This window comes from Grampus griseus, assembly GCF_964374135.1.
Source record: "Grampus griseus genome assembly, chromosome: 5".
Classification (NCBI taxonomy): domain Eukaryota; kingdom Metazoa; phylum Chordata; class Mammalia; order Artiodactyla; family Delphinidae; genus Grampus; species Grampus griseus.
The window spans coordinates 94,959,026-94,979,329 of NC_138998.1; the positions used below are offsets into that span (position 1 = coordinate 94,959,026).

Below are 20,304 nucleotides of genomic sequence, written 5' to 3' on the forward strand. Positions count from 1 at the left end.
GCATATATACTGAATATTGAATCCTTTCAAGCTCTCTTTCCCTACTCAAGTTCTAGAATATTAACAACCAAACCCTTAATCTTAAAATAGAAGGATTTCTTAAAGGTGAGAAATCCGAAGTCTGATAACAAAAGATCTAAAGATACTGCTCATTAAAGCCTGTGGTTAATAGTTTACTCCTCTGCTTACACACAAGTTCCAATCGGTTTTTAAATGTCTTATTTTGAAATGTGAATAGACATCAGGTATACAGACTCACAAATATTTGAAGCAAAAAAACAACTTTGAGGAATCCAATACTATGCAGTTAAAAGAAAACTCAAACACCCCCCCACACACAACCCAAACCACAAACTATGATTTATATTAGAGATAAATAAAACAATTACATCAGTAAAACAATAACTATGTACTGTGTTTTTAAAAGGACACATCAAGAGAACAGAAGAGTTTTTCTTAGGAATAAAATACATAATAACACATATAGAAAAGTTAGGAAATACAATTGACTAAATCACCCAGAAAATAAAGCAAAAGACAAGGTAAAAATGGGAGTGAAAGAAATTTTAGAGGATTGGTCTAGGTTGTCTTCTAATATCCAGATAATTCCAAACAGCATAGAGAGAAAGAAATCACTAATGCAATGAAAAAAAAATTTGAGAACTTGAAAATAGAAGTTTCCTTGTTAAGAGGGTGCGTTGAATGTCCAGAATCATGGGTGAAAATAAATCTATACCAAGATATATTATGAAATTTCAGAATCAAGGTACAAAGAAAATCTTATAAATTACAAGAGAGAAAGGATAAGGGTCAGAATAGTTTCAGGCCTTTCAGCAGCAACAGTGCAAGTTAGAAGACAAAGGCACAATATCTTTAATATTATAAAAGGAAATGATTTCTAACTTGGAATCAGTATTCAAACTATATTTATGATGGTAGAATAAGAACAGTTTCAGACATGCAAGGTCTGCAAAGTTTTACCTCCCAAACTCCCTTTCTCAGGAAGCTGTCGGCAGAGGTATTCCTCTAAAATGAGCAAGACATGGGAAACGGGAAACATGGGGTCCAATCTGTAGAGTCCAAGCGTGGGAAACAACCGCCCCAGTCTGGAACACCAACGTAGTGCTTTGACAGCGATCTCCCACAAGGTGATGTTTTAAACCTTCTCCCAATAGACAGTTGAGAGAAAGGTTTGATGATGAATTAGCAGTAAATACAAAGATAAATAAAACAGAAAAGGAAACGAAAGGAAAGGAAAGAGACTCATACTGTCTGTATGGTCCAGCTGTAATAACATGTATGTCATCCAGATAATGTAAGCACTGAAATTGATCTCATCAAAATGATCATAAAGCTGTATTGAGAAAGTATGGTAATGGGAAGGATCATGTACGTGTAGAGAGTGGAGAGGTAAAGGAGAGGGTCACTTCCTATTATTCATATTACTCAGAATTACAGAGATAATCATTAAGAAAGAGTCAAAAAAGTAGAGTAGTGAACCAAGAGGCCAGTTTTACTTATTAAAAAAAAGTTTTGTAGATCATGACTATAAATAACTCTGATTTTAAAATAAAGAACAGAAGCTTTCAGGAATACTCAACAAGTACAGGGTAAAACCCAAGGACTATCACAGTTTTATCTTCCTACTTTTTCCAGCCCCTATTTTTGCTCTTCCTAACAACTGTTAGTACTCATATAATAATAGTATTCTTGTCTTTGTCTGTGTCTTACCATTCCTTCAACACCCAGCCTCGGTGATGATGCCTTTCCTTATACTCTGATTATTCCCTCTTCCTAAGTATTGATCTTTCACCTATTTACATATAAATCCTGTTTTTGTGGTTAGATTATAAATCTTTGCAGAGTAGAGGCTGGGTCTGTCCCTTTCATTTCTATAGTGTGGTACCTAGCATATTGTCTTTTACATAGTATATATGTTTATTGAGTGATATAATTGTAACAAAGATATGGAATGTTGAAGTACAAGTTGAGTTTCACTTAACATTTGTGATGGAAATACATTCAGGCAGAATTTTGTTTACTTTTTCTTTTAGTTGTGTAAGAAACAGTTTCAGTACAGTGCCTCCTTGAGAGCACACCTTATTCGACATACCAGGAAAGATGCACCTACTTCATCCTCTTCCAGTTCTGCACCTAATGAGGCATCAGGATCATCATCTGAGAAGGGCAGAACCAAACGCGAATTTATATGTTCGATATGTGGAAGGACATTACCTAAATTATATTCTCTTCGAATACATATGTTAAAGCACACAGGGGTAAAACCACATGCATGCCAGGTAAAGCCATTATATTTATTTTGTTATTTAAAGAAGATTGGAACATAACCGGTGATAAGACTGGTTGATTCTGGCGTCACATCACTTTGGTAAAATGTCACAGGAAGTCCATAACTTTTTCAGTTTGTTGCCTAGGTCAAGGGTGATTCCCAGTTCTGTTCTTTAATTTGGCTGAAGTTGTAACTTGAAATTAATCTATTTAGGATGTTCGGGAAACTTGCTAGGATTCAGAGCGATACAGGGTGAGAATAACCAATTCATCATCTCAGTCATCCCTTAACGTTCAGTAGGACCAACCTGGCTTGGGAAGGAACCTGTGAGTTAAACACGTCTTAGTAGAAATTCTGCCTAAGCTATGTGTCCTTCTCTAGAGCTGAAGACTAAATGCCAAAATGTGATTCCTGGGTAAAGAATCCTGTGATAAGCCAGCTTTGGGCTATTTGCAACGGTGAAAAATTTCTAGTAGCACCTATAGCCTTGCATATAAGGATGACCCACTATTTTTATTAATAAACAGTTTTGGAACCAGTGAAATTTTTAATGTTTTTCTCTCTCTCTTTCGTTTCTTAAGCTTCGTATTATAAGAAAAAAGAATGTAAGAGAGTAGAATAAACCCTCATGTACTCTTCACCCAGCTTTAATAGTTATCAACACATAGTCAATTGTGGGATTTTTTTTTAATTTTTATTGAAATATAGTTGATTTACAATGTTGTGTTAGTTTCAGGTGTTCAGCAAAGTGATTCATTTATGTATTTATTCATTCATCCATTCATTCTTTTTTAGATTCTTTTCCATTATAGGTTATTACAAGATATCGAGTGTAGTTCCCTGTGCTATACAGTAGGTCCTTGTTGGTTACCTGTGGTCAGTTGTATTTTATATGTACTGTCTCTCACTCCCTTACTTCCCCCTCCCTTCAGTTATTTTGAAGCCAAGTCCTAAGCATCATTTTATTCATATATTTAAAAACTAAGTGTTAATTCGGCCTCTGGTCTTCTGGTGTAGCACTACTCAAAATGTGTGGTCCATAAAAGATAAGTGCAAAGATGGAGAGTAGCATGTAGAAACTGTCATGGTAATTTGATACTGTGACATTTTCATTGTGTTTAACAAAAATCTCTCCCTAATAGATTGGGGAAAGAAAAAAACTGGTTCTTCAACATAGAGAGTTTAAGAAGCACTGTTCTAGTTGGTATAGCAGGAGTTGAGTATATTGTTCTTGATTAAGCTCCCATGTCTCTTTTAATATAAGATATATTGTTTACCAGTCTCACAAAGGACAGTATGAGGTTTTTTTGCATACTGTTTTGAGTTCTTCTAGTGATCTCATGGGTGTAAGAAAAATAGCAATATTGGTTAACTACTGAATCAGAAGATGATCAGCCAGCTAAAATCCTTGGCCCTTGTATCAACTTTAACTTTGTCATTTTGTTTATAATTTAAGTTTTTAATTTAAAATAGCATAGTAGATCCTGTGTCCTCATTCTTCAGAAACAGCCCTTATCTCTTTTCCTGTTTTACTGGTTTAAACACCTGTGCTCTCTTAGGTCTGTGGAAAGACTTTCATCTACAAGCACGGTCTAAAATTACACCAGAGTCTCCATCAATCACAGAAGCAGTTCCAGTGTGAACTATGCGTTAAGTCATTTGTTACCAAACGGAGTCTTCAGGAACATATGAGTATTCACACAGGTAATGAGAAACTTATATTGACATAGTTACATGTTATATACTATTAATTTACTAGTATATTGATTATGCTGTAAGATGACTGTATGTGTGCAGTTTTTTATTAATGAGAGTAAGGTTTTTTTTGTTTTTTTTTGTTTTTTTTTTAGAGTAAAGTTTAAAAGTTGTTCTTATAATCTAGTTTTAGAGCTATCTTATTTGTGTAAAAATTTTGTTTCAGTCAGTGCAGAAAAATGTGTACTGAGTATTAAATCCAGGCACCTAAGGAAATGGTCTTGCTTTTAAAAAGTTAAGCAGTAGACAGATGTAACTGTCAGCATGGTATGTGGCTTATAATTTTATTAGAACTTTTAGTCCACATATACTTATTTTCAGGTGTTTAAAGCAGTTATGTGGAAAATGGCTGATGAAGGGTAGATAATCTGCTCTAGAACTTGTATACAACTCTACACTGTTATAATCCAGATGATCATGCAAGCCTGTCACATTCTGTGGGTAGTAGTAGTAGCCTCTCTAGTACTCTGGTTGAGAGAAAATAGGGATTTTGACATAGTTTGTTATTCTTAGAAGGTGGATGCCACATGTTACAGCTTCCGTGCCCACTTGATAAAATAACTTCTGAAATACAACGTAAAGCATTCTGTTGGAAGAGCACCTGATTGCTGGATTTGTGACATGGTTTTTATTTTTTATAGGAGAGTCCAAGTACCTTTGCTCAGTTTGTGGAAAGTCTTTTCACAGGGGCTCTGGGCTCAGCAAGCACCTAAAGAAACACCAACCAAAGCCTGAAGTTCGAGGCTATCATTGTACTCAGTAAGTATTTAATATGTGAACCATTCAATTAATTTCCTTGTGTTCTTACTCAGTTTATTTGAAAGTTGTTTCAAAAGAAAATATTTGAGGTGACTATAGTTGATAACACTGTATAATATGATTGAATTTTGCTAAGAGAGTAGGAACTTGAATATTCATATGTAATTATACACAAACGTATATATATGTGAGGTGATGGGTGTGTTAACAAGTGGGAGGATTCCTTTCACAGTGTATACATGTACTGAATCATCACAGTATACACTTTAAATATCTGACAATTTTATTTGTCAGTTACACCTCAGTAAAACTGAAAAGGCAGAATACTTGAAGATAATATTAAACTGTTATTTGTTTACTCTTGATTTTATCAGTTTGTTTTTGTCTAGATGTTCCTATTTATTTATGTAACAGTTTTATTTAGACACAAATTTCATACCATACAAATCACTCATTTTAAATGATTTAAAGAAGTTGTTCAAATGTGCAACCAGTTCTTTCCTACAGTAGGGACTGTAGGAAAGAAGGGTCCCTTGGTGCCAGCCAGAGATTCTTCCTAGGCAGTTCCTCGGAAGTACTTGGCCCTCTGCTCATTTCTCCCTTCTTCAGATTCCTTTTTCCCTCTTTTCATTTTCCAAAGCCTCTTGAAATCTTTTTTATAATTGAAGTAAAGTTCATAGAACATAACATTCATCATTTTAAAGTGTTCAGTTTAGTGGCTTCCAGTACATTCACGGTGTTGTGTGAGCATCACCACTAATTCCAGAATGCCTTCAATACTCAGGCCAGGCAGTTTACAATTCTGCCTTGGTCTTCTCTTTCTGTTTGTGCAGAGTCAGCCATTGGTGAGAGTATAGAGCCTTTTCGGGTCTTTTCTGAGCATGTGCCCAGCACTGGGCAGATATTTGGACTTCTAGATTCCTGGGAATATGTGAGAGTTTTTCAAAGCTCTCATTCCCCAAAACATCTCGGTCTCCAGCCTTTTCCTCACAGGCTTTTGGTTTGGATATTGTTTGCACCGAACTGCTGTTCCTTGCCCCAGCAGCTGTGGCTAATACATTTGCCTGTAAGTGTTTCCAGCCATCTGCTCCTCTGTACTCCCCACCCCTCCCCGAGTCCTCAGCCCTGGAAGAGTTAGGGTAAATACAAGCAGACCCTTTGAGGGGTAACCTCAAGAAGTCATCAGATAGCTCAGAACAACTACAGCTCTGTGAGAATAAGTTCCTCTGGTACTAGGGACCCGTAGCAGGAGTGCAGTCTGTCTGCTGAGCTGAGGAGCCCGGGGATGGGGCCAGGGTGAGTTGAAATGCCACAGAGCTCTCTTACCAAGATTCAGCAATTGCTTTCTTGATTAAATATTTACCTGGTCACTGTAAACTTTTAATTAGTTTCCAGAGGTCCAATAAAATTGATTCTGACAGTTTTTGCCCATGTGTTTACTGCTTTCATGTAGGGATGGGCTTTTGGAGTTACCTGCTCTGCCCTATATGCTGATGTCACTCTATAATCAGTCTTATTTTAAAACAAAGATAGTTTAGTATTCATACATTTTTAGTTGCAAGTATAAGAAAACCCAATTTAAACTGACTTGAGGGCTTCCCTGGCTTAGTGGTTGAGAACCCGCCTGCCAATGCGGGGGACATGGGTTCGAGCCTTGGTCCGGGAAGATCCCACATGCCGCAGAGCAACTAAGCCTGTGTGCCACAACTACTGAAGCCCGTGCGCCTAGAGCCCATGCTGCACAACAAAAAAAAGCCACCACAATGAGAAGCCTGTGCACCACAAAAAAGTAGTAGTCCCACCTCAACAAAGAGAAAGCCCGCGCACAGCAACAAAGACCCACACAGGCAATAATAAAAACAAATAAATAAATTTATTCTTAAAAATTTAAAAATAAAATAAACTGACTTGAATGAAAGTCGAATCTAGGAGTCTGAATAGTTTAATGTAAACTGGTTTCAGATTCATTAGCACTTGATGTCTCTGAGACTCCGTATGGACAAGGCAGTGGCAATGATTTCAGCCTTACATCCTCTCAACTCCCAGATTGTCAAGCTGCTTTTCTCGTAGTTCCTATAAAAGCCCTGAGGTTCGCTACCATTGGATCTGGTTAAGGCATTTGGTTTTCTGTGAATCGATCACTATGGCTAAGAGAATGCTGTGCTCTGATTGACCTAGGCCTAAGTCAGTTGCTCCATCCTTATGGTCAAGAGTGAGGCCTACTTCCAATAGATGGACAGAGACTGGGAGAGGGTGAAAAGGGATGTAAAAAGGGGAGATCAGATGGGGTTGAGGAGGAGACAGAAAATAATAACACCTATGATAACCCTTGGGAGCTGTGCAGGATTCTTTCTAAAATGTTTCTAGTACTCTGCAGCTAAAAGAACTTAAGACCCTGTAGCCTTGATGCAAGATTGGAATAGTAAGAATTGTTTTTGTTTTAAATTGGGATCATCTTGTGGAGTTCTAGAAACCCAAGAATATACTGAGTTCTTGGAAACTTCTTTTAAAAGAATAAGATGATCCAGTTGGGTGAATGAACTTTGTTATTGCAGATGTGAGAAAAGTTTCTTTGAAGCTAGAGATCTTCGCCAGCACATGAACAAACATCTTGGTGTGAAGCCATTCCAGTGCCAATTTTGTGATAAGTGCTATAGTTGGAAGAAAGATTGGTATTCCCATGTGAAGTCTCACTCTGTCACTGAGCCTTACAGGTGGGTAAATCTGAGGAGGATCTAAACTTAAGATATAAATGTACTTGGATTAATTATTATGGATTCTGGTGCTTTGGAAAAAATAATTTGGGGTTTTCCTTTATTTTAGGTGTAATATATGTGGCAAAGAATTTTATGAAAAGGCATTGTTCAGAAGGCATGTAAAGAAAGCTACCCATGGAAAAAAAGGAAGAGCAAAGCAAAACCTGGAACGGGTGTGTGAACAATGTGGAAGAAAATTCACTCAGCTGAGAGAGTATAGGAGACACATGAACAACCATGGAGGTAACTATACTTCATATAGTTTTATATATATATATATATATATATATATATATATATATATATATATATATATATAAAACTTTCAGTAGAATAAAAGCCAGTCCAGTAGTGATTCTCCTTTTACCATTCCTCTTGCCTATTATCTCGCTTTCCTTAATAAGAGATTAATCCCATGTTGTGGAAGATTTATTCAAGTGATAGAGGTGATCCTGAACCTGACTACCTAATTGTTGTGTAGATAGATAGATTCCTGTTTTAGTGAGCTTAATACTCTATATCAATATTTTTATGCTGGAATGGACTACTTGAAGTTTCTGGTTTTTTATCCTAGGATTATAGGATTGCTGTGAAGGCTAAAAGAGACTATTCACAGAACCTCAGGATTGTCTCTCAGTAACTTCTATCAATAGGAACATCTTTAGAGAGATTATATCCAGAATCTGCTTTATTCTAAGAGAAACCATTTGGTTCTAAATAAAAGACCGCCATAGTCAAGATAGAAACGTTTATGGGCTACTGTACTTAAAAGAAAAGCATTATTTATCAGGCAGCTGTAATATATTTTGGTACTTGGACCTCACCACACATACACCTCTCTTGTTTCTTTTTTAATAGGAGTTAAGCCATTTGAGTGCTTAACATGTGGAGTAGCTTGGGCTGATGCCCGATCTCTAAAACGCCACGTCAGAACACATACAGGTGAACGGCCCTATGTCTGTCCGGTATGTAGTGAAGCCTACATAGATGCTCGAACACTCCGTAAACATATGACTAAATTCCACAGAGATTATGTGCCTTGCAAAATTATGCTGGAAAAAGATACCCTTCAGTTTCATAACCAAGGAACTCAAGTGGAGCATGCTGTTAGCATCTTAACAGCAGATATGCAGGAACAAGAAAACAGCGGTCCTCAAGAACTTGAAACTGTGGTAGTGACAGGAGAAACTATGGAAGCTCTCGAAGCTGTTGCAGCTACTGAAGAATGTCCGTCAGTATCTACACTTTCTGACCAAAGTATTATGCAAGTGGTTAACTATGTGTTAGCACAACAGCAAGGACAGAAGCTGTCTGAAGTTGCAGAAGCTATTCAAACTGTTGAAGTAGAGGTGGCCCATATTTCAGAAACAGAGTGAATGTAGTAATCGAGATGAACAGAAGGGACATCTCACATAAACTGAACTCACAGAACATTTGTTTACAGTACTATGTGGCTGTCTGCCTAGAGTTTGTACATCAAGGCTCTGGGCTGTTTTGGTGGTGTTTTAACATTTCTAAACGGTTTGTCTGGCTAATGGGTTCTGTAGAAAAGTCCATTTACTGTAAAGAAATTGAAAACAAATCTGTTTGATGGCAGTGGATTATCATGGTATACTTTTTATGAATTAATGTTTATAAAGAACTGTACTAAATAAATTAAAAACCGTACAGTTTCATTTGCATTTTGACATTATTATATACTTTGAGTTTAAAAGGCTGTACTAATTGGCTTTTCTTCTCTTTTATTCTCAAAATATAGAGGTTCTGTGATTTCATTTGCCTTGTTTATGGTTTAAAAATTCTAATATAAAACGTTTTAGTGCGATGCATAAGTATATTACATTTTTTTAAATGCTTCAGATCTGTGATTCTTGACTTACTATTTATTTTAACCCCTTATAAAGTCAGGGATTCTTTATTTTAAAGCACTTAATGAGTTACATGTTGTAATCAAGTTTGCACAGTGTACTTAATCTATATGGGGAACCCCTAAATGAATAGCTGATTTTTTTAAATGCCATTAAAATGCATGAAATGCCTATTAAAGCCTTACTCTACTATCCTTCAAGGCAAGTAAATTGACCATGAGCAAAGAACATTGTTTTTAAACTGTTGATGGGAAATTTCTCCATGATTACATAAGATGATAAATGGGAAAAAAGTTAAAACTAGGTTTGGTATGTTTGCAGCTTTTGTATCATGTTTAATTGTTCAATTTTGTTGAAGAACTGCAGTTTAGAAGTAGGATAGCAATATAGACATCTACAGCGGTCCTGTGGATACCATGTAATTGTTAAGTAATTTCAGAATATTGAAAATTCTTCAGCCCTCATTACAGTATACTACTTAAAGAAATTGATTATGGCCCACCAAATTGTTAAAATTAAATTCTTTTTAAAAGTTGCCTGAAAGTTAAATTAATTTGTGTGTTTGATTTTTAAATTCCCACCTCTTTAAGCTATCCAGTTTTCTCGTTTTTCAAAATAGCCACGGGGAGATGCCACATTTCTCTCCTGGGAAACTACCACTCAAGCTGTAATTGTTAAAATTAAACTTCTAAGTATTAGAAGCTAATATAAGTTGTAAAATTAAGATACGAGCAGATCACATGTAAGTCATTCCTAAAGCACAAGAAAAGAATGTGCCTTGATGTACATATATTATTAAGATGCGTATTCCAGTTTACTTTAAAAGTGGCTTAAAAGATGAAGAATAAATGTGATGCCATGCATGCATTGTACCTGTATATGTAATATTTGCATTTGCAAATTTCCCATTGTTTTGATAGCTGTGTGGCTGACTTTCAGTTTTAAGTGGATTAACATACAGTCTGTAACTTTATAATGGCTGCTTGTTTATCATATCTTTCAGTTAATGAAAATGTATTTCAACCTGACAAAAATTTGGAATTGTGTCTTTATGTTCCCTTGTCACCATTGTTATTAGATTTAGTTAATTGTATAAGACCCATTAATGTATGTCATAAATATGTAAATAAAAGATGTTGAATCTTGTTTAAGGCATAAGCTTTGGAGTTGAGCTTGTCACTATTTTCAGCTCATAAATCAGTTGCTGTTATTTGATATGTTATTGAGTTAATCCGTTTGTTTTTTTGTTTGTTTTGCGGTAAGTGGGCCTCTCACTGTTGTGGCCTCTCCCGTTGTGGAGCACAGGCTCCGGACACACAGGCTCAGCGGCCATGGCTCATGGGCCCAGCTGCTCTGCGGCATGTGGGATCTTCCCGGACTGGGGCATGAACCCGTGTCCCCTGCATCGGCAGACGGACTCTCAACCACTGCGCCACCAGGGAAGTCCGAGTTAATCCATTTTTAAAGGGGAGGAGAATTGAACACATTAAAAAATAACCATTGACAGAACACATAATACTATTAAGACTTATTACACTTAATCTTACCACAAAATTAAAAGTAGTACAATTAACCGCCATCTTTGGATCATTTAAATGTGTTTAGAGAATTACATAAATTACGTGTAGAAATAAGTGTTAAGGTTCCAAAAATTCAGTTTTATATTTCCATGGGGAAAATTATTTAGTTTATAATAATTCATTTTTAGAAGCACACGTTGATTTGTTGTTGTCAGATGACTTCCTTCCTGATTAAATCTGCTTGTTACTGCTGTTTTATTAAAAGCCATTGGCTGTTTACATAATTTCACAAGGTTACCTAAACTGATAAATTTAGAGTTAATCCAGACCTTCAGTGTCTTGTCTTTTTTAAAATAATAGCTTTGATATAAACTTCATGATGCTTCCCACTCATAATTGAATCAGGAAATTTAAACCTATAATCTTCATGGAGGTTCCTAAACAGGGGTTTTACATCTGTTTGGAAAATAAACAAAAAAAGTCTTTGTCTCCCCTGATCTTATAAATGTATAGTTATAGTTTGTAAAGGCTTAGAGCAAAGATGCAAAGATAACTTGTTTAATTATTTTAAATATACCAGTCTTATAGTCTATTATCTGAAGTTTTGAAGTTGAATACTGCTGTTTATTGGATTTCTCCAGAGTTTTATAAATGTTAGAGTATAAGCGCATCTCCAGTAGGGCCTTATCTTTGGAATCCTGTGCCACCTGCCTACGTTGAAAAAGGGTCCTCCCAGATCAGTTTTATGTTTGCTTTTGTTAGATTGTTCCAAGAGTATCAATGGCTAGGCACTATTTTCATATTAATTTCTCAAACTCTGGTTTCCTAGACCAGCAACTGTAAATTTGAACTTTAGACCAGTGTGAGAACAAGGTCATTGTTCTAAATCTTAAAGGGAGGCTGTTTGCCCACCTCGTGCCCAGTCTGGGACAGACAAATATCTTTGCCTGGGTTGGTGAATGGAGTTTTTTTCTGGCTTGTTCTTTCACTAAAGGTGTAGCTCTTCAGTGGTTCCAACCCAGCTTTGTGTGGAATTCTTAGTTCCGATCTCTGTGGACCTAAATCCTGATCTCTTGTCACCTTTGGGCTTTCAAAAGCCAGCGCCTTTGAAACTGGCAGTCCCATCTATCACAAGGTTACTACAGTTTCAACTCAGTTTCCTCTGATTTGGGGACCCTAGGACATTTCGTTTCTTAAAGTCTTAGTACTACGATTTTCTTTTTTTTTTAGTTTTTATTTATTTGGCTGCGCCAGGTCTTGGTTGCGGCCTGCGGGCTCTTAGTTGCAGCATGCATGCAGGATCTAGTTCCCTGACCAGGGATTGAACCCAGGCCCCCTGCATGGGGAGCGTGGAGTCTTAACCACTGGACCACCAGGGAAGTCCCACTATGATTTCAAAGGAGTTTGTTCTAGCAGCGATTTATAGGTTAGTCTTTTCCAAATCCTGGAAAACAAATAGTGTTGTTTCTTTAAATATTTTTCTCCTCTGGTTACTTCTTTATTTCTAAGAGAAGGTTTTATTTCTACCCTCAATACCTGTCTCATTCTCTCCTTTTTCTCCATTCCTGATAACCTTATGGGAGTTGCTCAACTTCATCTTTAACTGTTTTTTTAATTGAATTATCTATTGAATTCATTTTAAAATTTGTATTTCTTATACTAGCATTTCCACTTAGTTCTTCATACGTGCTTATTCCTGCTTCTCTTTTCCATTCTTTCCTTGTTGATTGGATTTATTGTGCTCATTTGAATTCTTACTGTGTTCTGTGTGCTCTACAAAAAACATTACTTTCTGTGAATATACCACAACTTTACCTTTCTACCACAGTTAGATGTTTGGGTTATTTTCAGTTTGGGGTTATGAAGAATGCTGCAAGGCCCATTTTTATCCTCTTGGTATATATATGAACATGCATTTCTGTTGCGTACATAACTAAGAGTGGAATTTGAGTCATTTGGATTTGAGGATGTTCAACTTAAGCAGATAATATCGAAATATTTTCCGAAGAAACTGTGCCATTTTACACTCAGCAGTGCTGGTTGCTTCACATGCTTGCCAAGTACTGTTGGTCTTATTACTTAGCACTCTGCAGGGACTTCTAGTACAATATTAAATAGCTGTTGTGTTTGCCATCTTTGTCTTTTTCCAGTCTCAGTGAAAATCTGAGATTCACATGGTGGGCTAGATGGCTTCACCATGGGGGCTTATTGCCAGAAAAAAAAACAACCATGTGATTAAAGGGTTGAAATTTTCTGCCCCACCCCCTGACCTCCAAGGGAGGGGAGAGAAGCTGAAGACTGAGTTCACTCACTATGGCCATTAATTCATTAATTTAACCAATTATGCACTGTATATAATGCAACTTCAACAAAAACTTGAAGAGGCTCAGAGAGCTTCCTGGTTGGTGAGCATATTGATGTACTGGGTGGGTGGCACACTCCAACTCCACAGGAACAGAAGCTCCAGCACCCCTCCCTCCAAGACGTTGCCCTATGGGTCTCTTCCACTTGGCTATCCCTGAGTTGTATCCTTTATAATAAAATTGTAATTGTAACTTTAGTGCTTTAAGTGAGCTCTGTGAGTTGTTCTAGTGAATTATCAAAGGGGGGGGGCTCCATAGAAGCCCCTAAATTTATAGTTGGCCAGGCAGAATTGCGGGTGGTTTGGGGATATCCAAGACCTGCTGTTAGCATCTGAAGTGGGTGCAGTCTTGTGGAATTGAGGCCTTAACTCATGGGGTATGTGCTAACTCTGGGTAGTAATGTCAGAATTGAATTGTAGGACACCCAGCTGTCAGAGAATTGGTGCTGAAACATTCCATCCACGTAGAGGATTGGTCTGAATCGGAGTGTCAGAGATCAAGTGGGGTTAGAGGGGGTGATGTCCATGTGGGAGGTTAAGGCAACCTAGGCAATGGGAGATTGGTTATATAGAGAGGATGAAATACGTAAACACTAAGGATATTGAAAACCAGCATTTTTGCTGTCGGAGAAGGGCGTCGCAAAGGTAGAAAAGGAGATGATGAAATGTGAAGTATTGGTTAAACTGGTAGTTGTCAGACACAAATGCCATGTAAATGTGTGTATATGTATATAAGTGTTTGTGTATACACGCATGTATTCTCTAGTTGTTTATTGAGATGGCCTGGGAGCAGTGATACCCACCAGAAATGATTACACCTAGTACTAAGTATTGGTTTCTAAAAGCCATTCCCCAATAGAACAAACTAGGGCTTCTTGGGGAAATGGCTAATTTCAGGGCTGGGTCAGGAAAAGTACAAAACGAGTCTGGAAAATCTTCTGTCAGAAAGCAAGTTAGATGCTCAGAGAATGATGGGGACATGTCAACAGGGCACAGAAGTCCTCGAAGGGACTTCTACTGGCCAAATCATGGCAAATTGAGTGAGCATAATAATAATGAGAGTAACAGATTATACACCATCAAAGAAAATAGGAAATCGTAAGTCCACTATCAGGAGTCCTTAAAACCACCCCCAGGTTCAGTGATTCACTAAAAGCACTCACAGGAACCAGCAAATACACACACTCATGGCTATGATTTATTACTGAGAATGGATATAAGACAAAATCAGTGAAGGGAAAAGGCAAAGTCCAGAGGAAACAAGCGTAAGTTTCCAAGAACCCCAGTGGAGCCATGCTTAATTCCTCCAGCAATGAGTTGTGACAACACACGTGTGGAGTGTTATCTATCAGCAGGCTCATTAGAGATTCAGAACCCAAAGTTTTTACTGGTGCTGGTCACATAGGCACCCTCTGCATAGCACATTCCAAAATTCCAGACTCCGGGAAGGAAAGCAGTTGTTCAGCATAAACCACACTGTTTGCATAAGGAGTTTAAGCACAGAGAGCCACACTTTTTAAGAAAGGTTTTGTATCAGTGTAGGGAACTGTTTACCAGTCAAGTTTCCAATTGCCAGCCAAAGGTCAAACTTTGGCTTTAACAGTCCTCCTAGCAGGACTCTAAGGTAGCAGGCTCAGACCTGCTATATTAATCTTTTCTTCACAAACAGTAATACAAATAAATGAAAGAATAAATTGAGGGACTTCCCTGGTGGCGCAGTGGATAAGACTCTGCTCCCAATGCAGGGGACCCGGGTTCGATCCCTGGTCACAGAAGTAGGTCCCACATACCTGCCGCAACCAAGAGTTTGCATGCTACAACTAAAGAGCCCGCCTGCTGCAACTGAGATCCAGCGCAACCAAATAAATAAATATTCTTTTAAAAGGAATAAATTGTAAAGTTGAAGAGGAGCAGGACATTTCCATATTTCCCCCACAAAATACTTATTAATATTACAAAGGAGAGGGAGCTGTTACAGTGGAGGATTCCTGGACTGAATGTCAATATTATGACATAGTGTGAGTGTGTTTTGTGTTTGGTAATTGCAATCATTGTTGCTTTTGTTGTGGTCATCCATTTACAATGCTTGGTGTCAGTTTATCTCTTGTAAAAATAAAATACAGTGTGTGTGTGTGAGTTGTGAAAAAAAAAAAGAAATGTACACTTAAAATGGGTGAGTTTTATACCTCAATAATTCTTTAAAAAAAAGCTATTTGGAGGTCTAAATAAAATACATTAGCTTATAAAAAAATATTACAAAGGAGGAAAGAGAAACTTCATGAGGGAGAAGTCTGACAGACACCTTAATCAAGTAATCAAAGTGATCATGGTCAGTAATAGGATAAATCAAAATTGTGTACCACTTATATAGAATGCAATTAGAAGAATATAACATCATGTGATATTTCTGTCAAAAATGCATAACTTTAATCATGAGGAAGCATTAGACAATCCCAAATTGAGGGATATTCTACCAAGTAACTGGCCTGTGATATTCAGAAGTGTCAAGGTCACACACACACCCACACACACAAAGACTGAAGAACTGTACCAGATTAAAGGTGACTAACCAGACATGACAACAATGCAGTACATGATTCTGAACCAGATTATTTTGCTGTAAGGCAATTGGTGAAACTTGAAAGCGGTAAAAAGATTAGATGGTGGTATCCTATCAATGTTAATTTCCTGGCTGTATGCAGTTACGTAAAAGAATGTGCCTATTTATAAGAATACTTAATTCAGATGTGACGTGGCATCAGGTTGATAAGTTACTCTCAAATGTCTCAAAAATTATTCTACTTGTAATTTTTCTGTAAGCTTGAGATTGTTTCAAGATAAAATTATCTTTTAAATGAGTTGGAGGATTGACTTCTGGTACAACAGATGAGGTACTCTGCTGATATGTTTCCCAACGAAACTGTAAAATTGTGAAAACAAAAACAACCATTTAAGGGATCTGTAAATAGTCCTAAGGGCAAACAGCAAATGAGGAACATCTGTTCAAGAAGAATCTATGAGAATTCATTAAGAAAGGCAAGAGTCTGTGGTATTTGCATATGATATCACTTATATGTGGAATTAAAATATGACACAAATGAACTTATTTGAACTTATTTTCTGTTCAAATGAACAGAAAAAGACTCACAGACATAGAGAACAGACTTGTGGTTGTCAAGAGGGAGGAGAGGTGGAGGAGGGAGAGTGGTAGTTAGGGATAGTATATATAGGATGGATAAACAACAAGGTCCTACTGTATAGCACAGGGAACTATATTCAATATCTTGTAATAAACCAGAATGGAAAAGAACATGAAAAAGAATGTATATATGTATGTAAAACTGAATCACTTTGCTGTGCAATAGAGATGAATACAGCATTGTAAATCAACTATACTTCAATAAAATAAATTTTTTAAAAAGTGTCTGTGGTGGGTTTTTTAATATTTATTTATTTATTTATATTTGGTTGCACCAGGTCCTGGTTGCGGCAGGTGGGCTCCTTAGTTGTGGCATGCATGTGAGATCTAGTTCCCTGACCAGGGATCGAACCCGATCCCCCTGCATTGGGAGCATGGACTCTTAACCACTGCACCACCAGGGAAGCCCTGCGCCTGTGGTATTTGAACAAAGACCACTCCTTCCCTTCCCTGTCTCAGCTCAGTAAGGTGGCAACGCCATGCCAGACTGCTGCATCCTAGAATATCAGGCTCCCTCTCCCATCAGCTCCCGGTTGGAGGGTGGTCCTCCCAGGAAGTCCAGGCCGTCAGTTTTTCTCATCCTTTTCCCAGCTACCTGTTGCTGAGATAAGGCCTGAGCAAGTGTGGTTGAGAGGTTCCTTCTCAACCAGGAAGGAACCTCTGGGGGTTCCTTCTTCCACCCAGCCCCCACCTGTGGAACAGAGGTTCTACGTTGGGCCAAGTGAGCTGAGAAGACAGAGGTCCTGCCCGCCCTTGTCTCTGTTCATGAACTGGTGGTTCCGTGACAGGAGAGGAAGGCCGAGAAGACCTCAGGCTGCAGCCACCTCTTGGCCAAGAACTCAGCTTGCAGAGAAGGGGTGTCACTCAGAAACTTGCCATGGTCTTCACCTCCAGTTCCAGAATCCTGGCAGAGACTTTGCCTGGAAGTAGAAGCAGACTGTCGAAAGCTCCTAATCTCTTCCCAAAGGGCTGACTGCATTTGCAACTGAGTCTGAGGATATTGAGGCCTATTGAAGCAATTGAGAGGAGACTCAAGATATAGGATAAACTATAGGCCTGCTGGTTTGTAGGAGAGAACTAGGGAAAAAGACAGCTGAGGGGAACCCTCTTGGAATCAGAATGAATATCAAACACTGACCTCAGAAATTATTATTGCAGGGACTTCCCTGGTGGTCCAATGGGTAAGAATCTGTCTTGCAACGCAGGGGACGCATGTTTGATCCCTGGTCGGGGAACTAAGATCCCACATGATGCAGGGCAGCTAAGCCCATGCACCGCAACTACTGAGCCCATGGGCCACATCTAGAGAGCCCACGCACCACACTAGAGAGAATCCTACACACTGCAATGAAGAGCCCTCGTGCCGCAAATAAGACTCGACCCAGCCAATAAATAAATAAAATATTTTTTAAAAGGAAATTATTATTGCAAAGGAACCAGAGTTTGACTGGATTAGCTTGTTTGAACACCAAATTATTTCTCTAATAATCTAATCCCAGGGTATTATTCAAAACAAATGAGCAATTAGCCAGCAATTAATGGAGTTTAACAGCTCATGTGATCATGGAAACAGAGGAAGAGAACAGTACTAAAATAACTGTCATCCCAAGGTGACTTGGCATACTGAGAAAAATCAGAGGCTTAGACTATTGGAGGGAAAATAGACCATTAAAATAATCCAGCTATTCACTGAACAAACAAACAAGCAAAAAACAATAACCAAGCCTTGGGAAGGGAGAGGGGCATGGGATCAGTACCCCGACTTTCTACAATATGTTATCTAAAACGTCTAGTTTCCAACAAAAAATTACAAAGTATGCAAAGAAGCAGGAAAATATTCCCCATACACTGGGGGGAAAGTAGGCAACAGAAACTGCCTGTGAGAGTAACCACCTGACAGATTTAAAGAAACAGAACTAAAGAAAGCCACTGTCTTAGTCTGTTTGGGCTGTCATAACAAAATACCACAGGCTGGTGGCTTAAACAACAGAAATTTATTTCTCACAGTTCTGGAGACTGGTAAGTCCAAAATCAAGGTGCTGGCAAGGTAGGTTTCATTCTGAGTCCTCTTCTCTTGGGTTGTAGGTGGCTGCCATTTTGCTGTGTGCTCGCAGGACCTCTTCTAGAGAGAACATTCTGGTACCTCACCTTATTAGGACAGTTATTCTATCTGATCAGGACCTCACCCTTATGATCTCCTTTAACTGTAGTTACTTCCTTTGAGGCCCCATCTCCAACTACAGGCACACTGGGAGTTAGGGATTCAACATATGAATTTGGGTTGGGGTGGGGGTAGCGCGGACACAGACATTCAGTCCATAGCAACAGTGACTAAACAAGCAAAGGAAGGTGTACCTATATCACCTCAAATAGAGAATAAAGAAAAAGGAAAAAAAGAACCAAATAAAATGAGTTGAAAAGTAAAATAACTAAAAGAAAGGAACTTCAAGATAGATGGACAGAGATCATGCAAACCAAAGAACAGAGAGGAAAAATGATGAAGAAAATGAAGAGCCTCAGAGAAATGTGGGACATCATAAAATGTACTAATATATACATAACAGGAGTACTAGAAGGAGAGAAGAGAGAAGCAGAAAAAAATTTTTTTGAAGAAATAATAATTGAAAACTTCCAACATTTATTGAAAAATAATAACCTACACATCCAGGAAGCTTAATGAACTCAAATCAGAATAAACAGAAAGAGGGGACTTCCCTTGCAGTCCAGTGGTTAGGACTCCACGCTTCCACTGCAGGGGGCTCGGGTTCAATCACTGTTTGGGGAACTAATCCACCAGGCTGCGCAGCGCAGCCCCAAAAAAAGAATAAACATAAAAGGATCCACAAACAGACTCATCATACTAAAAATGCTGAAAGTCAAAGACAAGGAGAAAACTGTAAAAGCAGCAAGAGAAAAACAACTTGTCACTTACAAAGGCACCCCAATAACAGATGACATCTCAGCAGAACAACAGAAGACAGAAGCAGTGAGATAACTTATTCAAAGTACTCAAAGGAATAAACTGTATACCAAGAGCCTTACATCCAGAGAAGCTATGTTTCCAAAGTGAGGTTACTTTACCAGATAAACAAAAACTGAGAGAATTTGTTGTAACAGACCTGACTTTATAAGAAATACTTACAGGAAATTCTTTAGGCCAAAAGCAACTGAACTCAGATGCTAATTCAGATTCACATAAAAGAACAAAGAGCACCAGTAAAGGTAGTTATGAAATTTTAAAAAATAAATTTATTTATTTTTTGCTGTGTTGGGTCTTTGTTGTGGTGCGTGGGCTTCTCATTGTGGTGGCTTCTCTTCTTGCAGAGCACGGGCTCTAGGCACGCGGGCTCAGTAGTTGTGGCTCGCGGGCTCTAGGTGCATGGGCTTCAGTAGTTGTGGCATGTGGGCTTAGTAGTTGTGGCTTGTGGGCTCTAGAGAGCAGGCTCAGTGGTTGCGGTGCACAGGCTTAGCTGCTCCGCAGCAATGTGGGATCTTCCCAGACGAGGGGTCGAACCCGTGTCCCCTGCACTGGCAGGCAGATTCTTAACCACTGTGCCACCAGTGAAGTCTGGTAGTTCTGAAATTACAGCAGGTTGTATGCACAATTATTCTCCTTTATTCCCTTAATTGATTTACCAAGCAGTTGTATAAAGTAATGTGTAGAATGTATTACTGAGCCAATAACATATAGAAATGTAATATATGTGTAAAATATATGCCAATAACAACACAAAGGAGGTAAGAGCAAAAAGGTATTGGATAAGGGAGTGGCTGTGGATGGTAAAGTAATAATTA

The 20,304-nt window shown here is 38.2% G+C and overlaps 1 protein-coding gene across 1 annotated transcript in view; it reads left to right on the forward strand.

Annotated features, from left to right (window-relative positions):
* Window positions 1-10,537, forward strand: part of ZBTB11 (zinc finger and BTB domain containing 11) — a 35,385-nt gene extending 24,848 nt beyond the window's left edge. The window contains exons 6-11 of the mRNA XM_082655203.1: window positions 2,055-2,300; window positions 3,850-3,994; window positions 4,687-4,804; window positions 7,360-7,518; window positions 7,628-7,803; window positions 8,419-10,537. Of these exons, the coding sequence (XP_082511329.1) occupies window positions 2,055-2,300; window positions 3,850-3,994; window positions 4,687-4,804; window positions 7,360-7,518; window positions 7,628-7,803; window positions 8,419-8,936 (1,362 nt within the window). The 3' untranslated portion in view covers window positions 8,937-10,537. The remainder of the gene's footprint in view (window positions 1-2,054; window positions 2,301-3,849; window positions 3,995-4,686; window positions 4,805-7,359; window positions 7,519-7,627; window positions 7,804-8,418) is intronic.
* The last annotated feature ends 9,767 nt before the right edge of the window (window positions 10,538-20,304 follow it).